We start from the raw sequence: 12904 nt of genomic DNA, 5'->3' as shown, positions 1-12904 counted from the left end.
CTCTATATGGATTAAGTGAAATATATGAGTACTCTTCAAATAGCGCTTTGAATCACCTTTAACTGTACAATGGTGCAATGATAGATACCATAGGAATCTCTACAGGGGCTTGTCCCCACATTGAGTTCTTACGATCCATCTTGGAGTCTGAGCACTACTTAAGGTTAAAAGGCATTTAAAGTAGCTTTATTGTTCCTATATTAGTGTTAGTGTATTATTGACCTTTAGGAACTTTTTTCTTTTGAATTTTTCCCAGTCGTTCACATTGAGACTGCTGGGATAGGCACATGGGATCTCTCAGAGAGAGAGAGAAAGAGATAATGGTTACTGCGGATGGGCAGACTAGATGGGCCATTTGGCCTTTACCTGCTGTCATGTTTCTATGGCAGATGTAAATGCAGATATGTAAATATTAGGCATACTGATGCTGGGTTACTGTGACAGTGTGGAGAGCCTGTCACTGGCCAGGGGAGGGAGCCTGAGCAGTGGAGCTCATTAAGCCCGAGAGGAGAGCTAATTTACAAATGCTGCTGGGAGCTGTCCACTCACCCTGCGTGGATTGTGGTGCTGAAAATAACAGCTCCCAACACAGAGCTCAGAAGGCAGGAGCTCCTTTGGGAGCTAGGCAACCCTTATGAGGAGGAATGCTGGACTCTGACCTAACTCCCTGTACGCCCTGAAGGCCATGGCTAACCGGCGCTGACAGGGAGCCTGGTGCAGCTAAGTACAGTGACCAGGCTGACCAGCCCTGACAGGGGGGATTGGTGCAGTAGAGAGATCTGGCCCTCTAGGAAGGAAGTCCAGTGGTGGGAGGGTCCATTGGAATCTATACACTGACAGGAAAGAACTGAAGGCAGCGTGTATGAAGGAAACCCGATGGTTGGAAGGTCTGCAGGAACCTATACACCGGCAGAGAGGGGTCTGGAGGACAAAGTAGCTAGAGGGCCGGTAGAACCTGGCGTCCAGGTGGGACTTAGGCTTGATGACTGGCAGTAGGACTGGTGAAGAACTCAAGACCTGTGGGGACCCAAGAGACCAGAGATTAGGGAAGTGCTGGTGGCCCCACAAGCAGCTTGAAGAGCTGTTGTTGAGCTGGATGGAGGTCCTAGGCTGAGGGGATCTGGTGGGCAACAAGACCGGTGGCGACTGGCGGAGAGACCAGTAATGGTATCGGGAACCGTCAGAGAGGACCCCAGGTGAAGCAGCCTGAGAGACCTGAAGACCATTGGCTGAAGGTCTGGGAATAACCAGTTGAGAGACTGGCAGGACCAGTGGCAACTGGGGGAGAGACCAGAAATGGCACCGAGAGCTGCCTGATGACTGGATGACCAATGAGGGCCAGGGAGGACCCAGATGAAGATCCAGAGGGTGAGTGAAGGCCATTGAAGAACACGGAGTCCAGAGAGGAGCTAGAGAGGACCAAGAAGAGTTGGAAAGATCTGTTCCTTTGTGCTTGAACGAGACTGGAAGGTGACTGGGGGTGGATATGTGATGGGTAATACTGCTCGGCCCGGGCACATGATGATATTTACCCTAGTATTTTATTACAGAACTTAGGCATTCCTATACAGAATAGGCTCCTAGAATAGGCGCCTCCTTAGGGTGCCTAAATGGAGGCACCTAGTTGTAGAATTTCCCCATAGAATTGCTGAAACTCTGCCATTCTTATTGCATGACTCATCCAGCATGACAAGAGATTGCCAACTTATAGGGTAATTTTTGAAAGGCATTTCTCTACATAAAACATACAGAAATGGCCTCTTTTAAAATGTGCTTTCTTATGCATACTTATACACTTAGCATGGGGGTAGGGTGTAGTTGTGTTTTTTAAATGTGAAGCTTGTTTTACACACAGACAAAGATTCGTAAATTTGCACAGGGATATTTAGGTGCCCAAAAAGTGCACACACCAAAAGTTTGCATGTACTTGGACCACTTGTGGACATTCCTGAGCTGTAATTTGTGTAGACAGAGGTAGAGTTGCAAAGAATTCACAAAGTACATGCAAATTTTTACTGCACGTTTTAGAACAGTTGCAAATATATGTGTGTGACTTTGCTTACTACTGGTGCTGGGTGCCTAAGTTGCCCTTTTAAAGTGAACCAAACAGTTTTAAAAAAAATATTAATTTTACAAAAGCATGATAACTGAGTCAAACCACAAACATTGTAAAACTTTTCCTGCAATGAAATGATTAGTAAGAAGGCAGTAAGTGGTCAAATCAATAGACATCAGAGAGCAAAAGATCTCCTGGCATAACATACAGTATTCTGTACCTATGCAGTAATTTTGCACTTTTTTCACTTTTAAACATCAGCCACTGCAATCCAGATATAAGAACATAAGAATAGCCTTACTGGGTCAGACCAGTGGTCCATCAAGTCCAGTAGCCCGTTCTCACGGTGGCCAATCCAGGTCATTAATATCTGGCCAAAACCCAAGGTGTAGCAATATTCCATGCTACCAATACAGGGCAAGCAGTGGCTTCCCCATGTCTTTCTCAATAATATACTATGGATTTTTCCTCCAGGAACTTGTCCAAACCTTTCTTAAAACCAGCTCCACTTTCCACTCTTACCACAACCTCTGGCCATGCGTTCCAGAGCTTAACTATTCTCAGAAATTATAAATTTCCAATAGTTTTATAGGAAAAAAAAATTGTTGTCCCTAATCTTTCTTTCAGAAATCTCTTTCCGTGTGTGGATGTGTGGGGGGAGCCTGGAAATAGTTCCGTGCAGTCGAGTTGGGCATGTGTTCCGGAAAAAACATCCCTACAGTTTCCCAGAGGGGAATGCCAACACTTACATAAAGTAAGTATTTCTGTCTTCTGAATACACTGTACAAGGCTGGCTCAAGGCACGGTCAGGTGAGGCACTGGCTCAGGGTACCCAGCCTCATGAGCACCAAAAGCCTGCCTCACTGGCCTCCAAGGAAACAGGACGTTATCATCAGAGAGGATGGGATGCAACAAAGGAAAAGTTCTTGGGCCGGTGCAAGCAGTGTTGTATGAACTGCTAATGCTGCCGCTGCCTCTAGAGGGGAGAAAGATAGTTTTAAAAGTAGACAACGAGGGGAGAGCTGCCAGACCATAGGTGTGGGAGAGGGCAATGGAGGGGAGGTCAGGATTGAAAGATATGGGCATGCTGGCACCAGGGGCGAAAAGGATGGAGGGAAAAGATGAGTAGATATTGGATCTGGGGTGAAGGGGAGGGAGGGAAGTGAGTAGGACATATGTTAGACCCGTGGGCATAGGGGAGGGAGGGAAGAGAGAGGAAAAGAGATTGGACTTGGAAGCAGAAGGAAGGTGGCAGGGAACAGAGCAGGAGAAATGTTGGACATGGGGGCAGCGGAGAGTGGGAGACAGACAAGGGAGGAATAGAAGCTAACAGGGAAAAGTCTGGAGCTGGGAGCAGAAGGAAAGGAGGGAGGGGAGAGAACAGGAGAGATGTTCTACCTGGGGCAAAGATGAGGGAATGAGAAAAGGAAGATGCTAAACATAGGGGGAATATAGAGAGTTCAGTGGTAGATGTTAGAAGGGAAGGAGAATCAAAGGTACATGAATGGCAGATGCTGAATCGGGAGAGGTGTGGTTGTATAGGTAGATGGTGGACACAGTGAGGACATAGCTAAATAGAGGGAAGATGTTGAACAAGGAGAAGTACTGTAAATGAGAAGTGACACTTTCTTCCTCCGAGTCTGAACAGGTCCTCTCTCAGCACATTTTCAGAACATATTTTACCGACAGGCCCTACTTGTGATATTGGAGCTATTTACAAACACAGAGAGCAATTCTATATACAGCACACCCATATTTAGGTGCATCTGATATGCATAAATACAGAATAGGTGCCAGTTATGTGCATGCTTACCAAGAGCACTATTCTGTAATCTTGTGCATGAGTGGCCTTGTGCACAACTGAAAAGGGGTATACTCCCTTCCAATCTCCACCCCCCCCCTTCATCCTCTACTGGCCTGGGGTCAGTGAATGGCAGTCAACAGCAATCGAGACTATTCTGCCAGCCATGGCGCCTTCTTCCTGCTGAGTTCCACCTCCTGTGAAGTAGCTTCCTGTTTCCGCAGGAAGAAGGATCCCTGGCTGGCAGAGCAGTCTCTCTCAATTGTTGCTGCCTGCCATTCAGTGACTCCATGCAAGAATAGACCGGGGGGATGGGGACCTGGCTTTGTCTCAGCAACCCTGGATCTAGGTGCACCCTCCTCTACCTGCCATTGACCTGGCTTAAGCAGGTGTGCCTTTTGTTATCACAGCAGAGCAGGTTTGTGCTAGTATTCTGTAATGGAATCAGGCTGCCTTGATGCCGCTATAGAATTTGATCTCCCCACACTGCATTGGGGTGCCAAAAAGGAGGCTACAATTTTCAGAATTGCAACCATGAAGGGTAATTTTATAATCGCTTGCACCCATTCCCAGCCTGTTTTATAAAGACATGTAAGTGCCTTTCTATTTTTATAGAATACCAGGGGCAAAGCAGCAGAAATTGTGGCTTGATTTAAACCACAGACATTTACACCTGAATAAAGATCACGAGCCCACCACACTCCACCCAAACACTATGACAAAATTCCCCAAATTTTATAAATGGCACTTAAAAATTGCATGTGTAAATTTGGGCGTGTGCCCAATTTGTGCATGCAATTTAATTGAAAAATTAGCCAATTAGTACCAATAACTGGATTTTAACAATCTAATGTTGATGGTAATTGGATTCAATTAAAAGTTGCACGTTTATATATATATAGGTGCCCAGATCCGTGAGTAAATTATATGTAGCCCCCAAAAGGGGGTGTGGCTATGGGAGAGTCATGGGTGAATTGGGGGCATTTCTATAATTTATGCATATTGTTATAGTATGGGGGGAATCCATGCCTAATTTAGGTGTGAGGATTTGCATCAGGGTTTAGTTGGTGTGAATGGTTGCACCCAAAGCTAGGTGTGGTTCCCAGCAGCAATGCCTACATTTGAGCATCATTTATAGAATGGTGCTTAGTGTGGTTTTTTTTTAATTTGGCACCAATTTTTGGTCAGAAAAGCAAAAAGAGGCAATAATCCAAACTGTGCAGGTTCAGTGCAAAGAAAAAGAGCAGCAAAAAAGGATAAGGCTCGAAATGTTCTTTATTCATGTTGGATCTCCTGTTACAGATAAGCTCTTTTGCACAAAGCCTTTTGCGTTAGTATTTCCTAGCCACTGAAAATATGTAAGTGAAGGGTGGTTGTTTTTTTTTTTTTGGGGGGGGGGGGTTTAATGCCAGTGATTACCCGTTGAACTGTCCACTGTCATTTGGGAGGCAGTGGGGTTCTGAGGCTTTTTCCTCCTCACTTTCATCGTTGGTGGCTGTATTTGTACAATGGATCACACATTTATTCTACTTTCTTTGGGTATGTTTATAACTTTATTAATGTCCCAACAAAAAGTGGTCCCAGGTGTATCTGTATCCAGACTTCAAAGTTAGGCAGGCATTTACAAAGCTACATGCCAAGCTGCTCATAGGAATAGAACGGGCGACTCAGCATTTTTAGTGCGTGCTGCTCAGCAGTGCAGCTTTGGAAAAGGACCTGATAATTTTTATCCAGTGCCCAACATGTTTTGGCAGTACAGCACCTGCATCAGGGCTTACAATCAAACAATTCTATATGAGTCCATAAACATATGCACCTTTCCTCCATATCCCCTTAACTGTATCCATTACATCCTGTTTGTCTGACTTGTCTATTTAGATTGTAAGCTTTTTCGAGCAGGGTCTGTCTTCTTTGTGACTCTGTACACTAATAGAACTCATGGTATGGCAGTATACAAAAATAAAGTTTATTATTTATTTATAATTAATAGTAGTAGTACCTTTCAAACTGTACCACTGCACATAGGATACAAAGAGCCTTGCACAGTACAATAAAACAGCAAATCCAGCTTGCATGTTGGCACACTTATGCAAGCTGGATTTGCTGTTTTACAGTGCTGTGAAAGGCTCTTTGTATCCTATATGCAGTGTACAGTTTGGAAAGTGGATATGTTTCTGGACTCATATTTAATTGTTTGACTGTAGCCCCTGGTGCAGATGCTGTGTCACTGAAACATTCTGGGTGATCTATAAAAATTTAATTTGAAGTCTGGATGCAGATACACTTGGGACATCAATAAAGAGCATTTTGGGGCTGATTCTACAAATGACATATGGCTGCGAGACTTGGACACTCAAGAAAAGCAGATAGAAGAAAAATCAACGCCTTCGAGCTGTGGCGCTGGAGATGACTTCTACAAATCCCATGGACAGCTAGGATCACTAACAAAGATGTTCTTGATCATATAAACCCAGAGTTGTCCTGGGAATGCAAGATTACCAGACAGAAATTGACCTATTTTGGACATGTGAATTCACTAGAAAAGGAGGTGCTACTCATAATGGTCAGTGGTAAAAGGAAGCGGGGGAGACCACAGGCCTGTTGGCTGGATACCATCAAGATTAACATGTGAAAGAATATCAAGCAATTGAAAGAAGCTGTGGAAAACAGGGACTATGTAAATATATAGCCAACCGTTATTCAACAATGCTGTAGATTTTTAACACCCACTAAACCAAAAAACAGCAAAGTAATATTTTTAAGATTTTCTTATATATTTATTTTTTTGGGGTTTTTTTTTTTTTAATAAGTCTTCAGAACTTGCCAACCACCAGCCAAACTATTCTTAGGCTTGTTTTTTTCTTTGGCTTGTATCTCTTCATCACAGTGGCGTACCTAGGGGGGGGCGGGGGGGGGGCGGGCCGCCCCGGGTACCAGCCCTGAGGGGGTGTTCCCGGCCTTGCCGCTCAGTCCCCCCCCACGCCCGAAGGACCGCTCGCCCCACTGACCTTCCAGCACACCTATGAAGCAGCCCGCAGCAGGATCGCGACGTCAGCAATCCCTCAGCTGCTTGGGCGCTGCTTCCTGCGCCGCGGTCCCGTCCCTCCTCTGATGTCAGAGGAGGGGGCGGGACCGCGGCGCAGGAAGCAGCGCCCAAGCAGCTGAGGGATTGCTGACGTCGCGATCCTGCTGCGGGCTGCTTCATAGGTGTGCTGGAAGGTCAGTGGGGCGAGCGGTCCTTCGGGCGTGGGGGGGGCAGTAGCTTAAGGTAGCCCGGCGCAGGAAGCAGCTCCTAAGCAGCGCAAAGATAGCTGACGTCGCGATCCTGCTGCGGCTGCTTCATAGGTAGTGCGGGGAGGCCAGGGGGGCGAATGGTCCTTCGGGGTGGGTCGGGGCATCAGGCCTTCAGGGTGGGGCGGGCGGGCGGGCAGGCAGACTTTCAAGGGGGAGGGGGGTGACAGGCAGGCAGGCAGGCCTTCAAGGGGGGGTGCAGGTCTTCGGGGGGGGGTGCAGACCTTCAAGGGGGTGCAGGCCTTCAAGGGGGGGACAGGCAGGCAGGCCTTCAAGGGGGGGACAGGCCTACAAGGGGGGGGGGACAGGCCTACAAGGGGGTGCAGGCCTACAAGGGGGGGGGACAGGCCTTCAAGGGGGGACAGGCCTTCAGGGGGGGTGCATGCCTTCAGGGGGGGTGCCGACCTTCAAGGGGGTGCAGGCCTTCAAGGGGGGGACAGGCAGGCAGGCCTTCAAGTGGGGGGACAGGCCTTCGGGGGGTGCAGGCCTTCGGGGGGGGGTGCAGACCTTCAAGGGGGTGCAGGCCTTCAAGGGGGGGACAGGCAGGCAGGCCTTCAAGGGGGGGACAGGCCTACAAGGGGGTGGGACAGGCCTTCAAGGGGGTGCAGGCCTTTGGGGGGGTGCCAACCTTCAAGAAAGGGTTGCAGGCCTTCAAGGGGGGGGACAGGCCTTCAAGGGGGGACAAGCAGGCAGGCCTTCAAGGGGGGGACAGGCCTACAAGGGGGTGGGACAGGCCTTCAAGGGGGTGCAGGCCTTTGGGGGGGTGCCAACCTTCAAGGGGGGGACAGGCCTTCAAGGGGGGACAAGCAGGCAGGCCTTCAAGGGGGGGTCAGGCCTTCAAGGGGGGGACAGGCCTACAAGGGGGTGGGACAGGCAGACCTTTAAGGGGGGACAGGCCTACAAGGGGGTGGGACAGGCAGACCTTTAAGGGGGGATAGGCCTTCAAGGGGGGACAAGCAGGCAGGCCTTCAAGGGGGGGTCAGGCCTTCAAGGGGGGGGGACAGGCCTTCGGGGGTGCAGGCCTTCGGGGTGGGTGCAGGCCTTCGGGGTGGGTGCAGGCATTCGGGGTGGGTGCAGGCCTTCGGGATGGGTGCAGGCCTTCAGGGGGGGACAGACCTTCGGGTGGGGGGTACAATCCTTCGGGGAGGGTGCAGGCCTTCAGGGGTGGGGTTTAGGCATTCAGAGGGGGACAGACCTTCGGGTGGGAGGTAAAGTCCTTCGGGGGGTGCAGGTCTTCAGGGGTGGGGTGTAGCCCTTCTGAGGGGGGACAGACCTTCGGGGGAGGGGGGTCCTGGTGTAAAAGTACACAGAGGGAGAGAGGGAAGGGGGGGTTCAAAGATACGTGCATATGCCAGACTTTGGGGGTTAGAAATAATGGGTCTAAAAACAGAGGAGTGGGAGAGAGATGGTGCATAATGGGATTTAGGGAGGGAAGGAACAGAAAGGGAGAGAACTTGGAAACAGGGGATGGTGTGGAGGGGGGATAGAGATACTGGATAGGAGGATAGTTGGGAACAGAAAGGGAGAGATGGTGGATCCTGGGGTGGTGGGGAGTTGAGAAAAGGTGAATCTGTGGATGGAGACAAAAAAAAGGAAAGATGCCAGATCTCCGGGAGAGGGAAGGGAAACGGAAGGGGAGAACAGAGATGGCAGACGGATGGTTAGCACGGAGAAAGGAGACCCTGGCAAGCAAGACAACAAGAGCCTGGGACCAACAAGATTTGAATATTGATCAGAGAACAAAAGGTAGAAAAAATAATTTTATTTTCTGTTTTGTGATTACAATATGTTAGATTTGAAAAGTGTACATGAGACAGCTTGAAATGGGAACTTTTCTATTTTTGTGAATGGCAAGGCTGAGTTCAGTTAAAATATATGCTTTATAAGAAAATATAATAATGTGTTTTATAAAGTTTATAAGCATTGCTGGCATACTCGGTGAGGTGTTCCTAGTGTTGGTGGTGGTGGTAGCATGTCAGTGTGTTGAGAGGAAGAGGTAGTCTGGGAAATTCTGCTGAGCAAACTCTGGGCCCATTTCCACCCCCAGTTAGTCCACTCCACTCAACTGGTTCACACACTGAGTGGGTCTTTGGGTGTTATTTCTGGGTAGTTGTTTTAGAATCTCTTCCAGTGGTTTGTCAGTATCTCCTTCTGGTCCAAGGAAGGAAACTTTGTCAACCTTAGCATTGACCTTCAGAATATGTTTGTAACAGCGCTGCTTGTGTGGCATTAGGCTATGTAGTGATCGAAAGAAAAAAACAGACCTTTGCACATTTTTGCACTATATGGTGGGTGTATGAGGAGATTCATTTCCTGCACAGTTAAGTCCATGTGAAGTTACCTTGTGCTGTATTTGACATCTAGCAAGGTCTCTGTTTGGAAGGAAAGATCTAAGCTTAAAAATGAAGTGGCCAGAAGTTATGTTAAAAGTAGATAGCGTAGCTGGTTTTAAGAAAGGTTTGGACAAATTCCTGGAGGAAAAGTCCATTGTCTGTTATTAAGACATGGGGGAAGCGTCTGCTTGCCCTGGATTGGTGCACTCAGCAGCAACAAATACTAGTTTTGGCTGGCTCTTTCCCCGCATTTCTCCTCTCTTCCCCACGATTTAATATCCAGTTCAGGCAGTAAGTAAATGCATCGGCAGGGGGGGTCTGGTAAGTCTTGGGGGCTGGGGATGGAAGGTGAGAATCAGTTCTGTAGGCTATCAGAAATTTGCTTAATTATCTACTCACACAGAAAAGCAGTAAAGTCAATAGGTTCTCTGAGTGGGAACAACCTGTTTGATCTTGCACTCTTGTGATTGACCAATTGTTTATCACTGTTTAATTTATCACATTGATTAATTTGAGCACACCTGAGGTGTCCTATGATGGTGTGCACTGCAGGCAGAGGAGCCTTATTGTGTAAAGCACTGGAGAATTCTCTCCTCTCGCTTACCTCTCACGCTGAGGACACCCTGCTTCAGTATAATCATTTATATGATTTATCTTATAAACATTATTACGTGGTCTTTTCCTCAAGTGCTGAGACATCAGGTTGTTCCCACTTGGAGAACCTATTGACTTTTACTGCTTTTCTGTGTGGCTTTAACATTTTTGCTATTCAGTATACCTAAACTATTATTCAGTAGAAAAAATATGGTTTGTTCAATCAAATCCTGTGTGGACATTGGACTTCTATGAGTGAATGTTCTGCTTGATTGAACAAACTAAATTTTTTCTACTGAATAATAGTCTAGGTACAATGAAAGTAAATAGCAAAAATGTTTGAGTAGATAATTAAGGAAATCTTTTTCATATTGCTTGCTTATGGACTGGGAAAAAAGACTGTTCAAGCAAATGTCTCCAGAACTGCTTTAATGGAAAAATGTGATTTTTTTTTTTTAAGTACTTTGTGAAATTTATTGTTGTTGTGAAATTTATTGTTATACTTTGTTTAAACTTAAAAAGCGGTGTCATTAACAGTGAATCTAATCGAAAAATCGATTCAACAGGGTGAATCGAATCGAATGAAATATTTTTCTCTGAATCGGGCAGCACTATTGGCTACCATGAGAATGGGCTACTGGGCATGATGGACCATTGGTGTGACCCAGTTAGGCTATTCTTATGTTATGTTCTCATCTGTAGGGGCCTTTGTTTTCACTTCTTATTTTAATGTATTTTTTTCCTGGGAACTTATCAGTGTTTTTTTATAATGGGAACAAAAATGGAAGAGAATTAATGTGTGTGGAATGGGGGGGTAACTAATTTCTTCAGCTAAATAATTCAATCCACTTCAAACAGACATAGGAGAACTCACGCACCATTCACACACCCTCCAACCAAAAACGTCAAAAGAAAAAAACTGTTCGACAACCTCCTAGCCATTCGAGCTGCAACACTTGACCCCCAACTCTACAACCTATTGACCTCGACCACAAACTACAAAACCTTAAAAAAAGAAATAAAAACCCTTCTATTCAAAAAACACATAAAACCAAACTAACATAATCAGAACTGTCCCAAGCATCACCTGCAACTACTCCATATGTACTTCTGATGTCATGACAATTCCGACATAATTTATGTTATGTTATGTTTGGAATAATGGTTACATAAATGAGGTTCAATAAAAGAAAATTTTCACTGCCTGTTTCTATTCTGACCATTTATTCCATTTCATGGTTATTGCAAAAAAAAAAAAAAAAAAAATTTTTCCATGGGGGGGGGGTGGGGGGTGTCAAAAAATGATGGGCCCCGGGTGCCACATACCCTAGGTACGCCACTGCTTCATCAGACTTAAATAATATTTTTCTTATAAAGTGCTCTGTGCAATACATATGTGTCGGACATGACTGAATGGATACTAGTAGTAGTAATCCCTGGGCTAATTTTATATGAGCTTTTTACATGCATTAAAAGGATTTTACATGCAGAAAAATCCTGTATAAAATTCCCCCTTCAGCACATTAATATGCATTAATAATCATCAAAGTGTGTTTAGCATATAATACTCAGCAAATAGAGCCCTCAGTGTGTCTGTCAATCTGTGACAGGAGCTGTTCTGTCTGTGGTGCTGAATGATAAGGCTTGTTGAAAAATCTGCACTGGCTGCTTATTGAACAATATATTAAGTTTAAAATTGCCACTTTGATTTTTTAGTCTATATATAGCATAGACCCAGTTGCCTTCAATCAATTGTTCAAGTTTCCATGCCATTGTTCAAATTCTTGTTTTCAGCCAACATTAAGCTTAGGCTATCCTACAAGGAAGAAAATCTGTCTTAAATCAATGACTTGAACACTCTTTTTCATTTCAGGAATGGAATTCCTGTTGAAATTACACAAATTCTTTTATAATTTCTCCTTCATAGAGCCTTGAAGTCATATCTGTTTTCTGTTTGGATAAAAAAAGTTAATGTTGTTTTTATTTAATCTTTTTTGGGGCGTTTTTTGCTTTCTACTCTTCCCTCTAAGAGGTTTTTATTTTTTGTACTCTGCCTTGACTCTGTTGTGAAATTAGGTGAACATTAAATCCTAGAATAGAATAGAATAAGCTGTAAAAGTTTTAAAAATTAATTCCTATGGGTTGTTTTTAAATTTCATTTTCTAAAGTGATAGTTTTGCAGACAGTGTGTAATAATTGATCCTGCATGTCCCTCAGGATGTAAGGTAAGGTGTGGGCCATCTGTCATTGAAATATCTCTTTCATATTTATATGAGAGCATGTCCTAGTGTTCTGGCAGTCTGTTAGGCCAAGCCCTTACCCTGCTATGCTTTGTCAGTACAGAATGAATACCACTTAACAAGCTCTTGCTGGGACTTGTGCTTGGGGGTCATCTGTTCTTTTGAAATAAAAGGCAGAAGAGTTAATCTTACAAGTTTGATTGTATTGTTAGAATGAAGAGCAATATTTGCATCAGGGGCAAGGTGGGTATTAGTGGCACTCAGGTTTGATGTTTATTGAGTGCAGCTTAGGTGAGAGACCAGCTTTCATGAAACACTTTGGGCTCTTTTTACTAAGCTGTGATAGCGGTTTTAGCGTGCATGTTAGACCTTAACGCCAGCATTGAGCTGGCGTTAGTTCTAGCCGCGTAGCATGGGTTTAGCATGCGCTAAATTCCTGCTACGCAGCTTAGTAAAAGGAGCCCTTTCTGGCCCCTCATGTCATGTCATGCAAATTTGCAGTAACGGCCAGCTATTCAACCACCATGGTCGGTGGTGTTTTAAATGCCAGCTGAACCAGTCCAAAAAATTCAGCACCCCTATCTGGACA

The 12904-nt window shown here is 45.5% G+C and overlaps 1 protein-coding gene across 3 annotated transcripts in view; it reads left to right on the top strand.

The window, feature by feature from the left end:
• The window catches only part of GALNT14 (polypeptide N-acetylgalactosaminyltransferase 14), a 596567-nt gene that overhangs the window by 541037 nt on the left and 42626 nt on the right, over nt 1–12904 (top strand). For all 3 annotated transcript variants that reach the window (XM_033937530.1, XM_033937528.1, XM_033937529.1), the window contains one exon: nt 2684–2810. In XM_033937530.1, coding sequence (XP_033793421.1) covers nt 2684–2810 — 127 coding nt within the window. The remainder of the gene's footprint in view (nt 1–2683; nt 2811–12904) is intronic.

Source organism: Geotrypetes seraphini, chromosome 3 (genome assembly GCF_902459505.1).
Source record: "Geotrypetes seraphini chromosome 3, aGeoSer1.1, whole genome shotgun sequence".
NCBI classification, from domain to species: Eukaryota; Metazoa; Chordata; class Amphibia; order Gymnophiona; family Dermophiidae; genus Geotrypetes; species Geotrypetes seraphini.
Note: the sequence above shows the minus strand (reverse complement) of the source record. Positions and strands in the feature narration are given on the sequence as shown.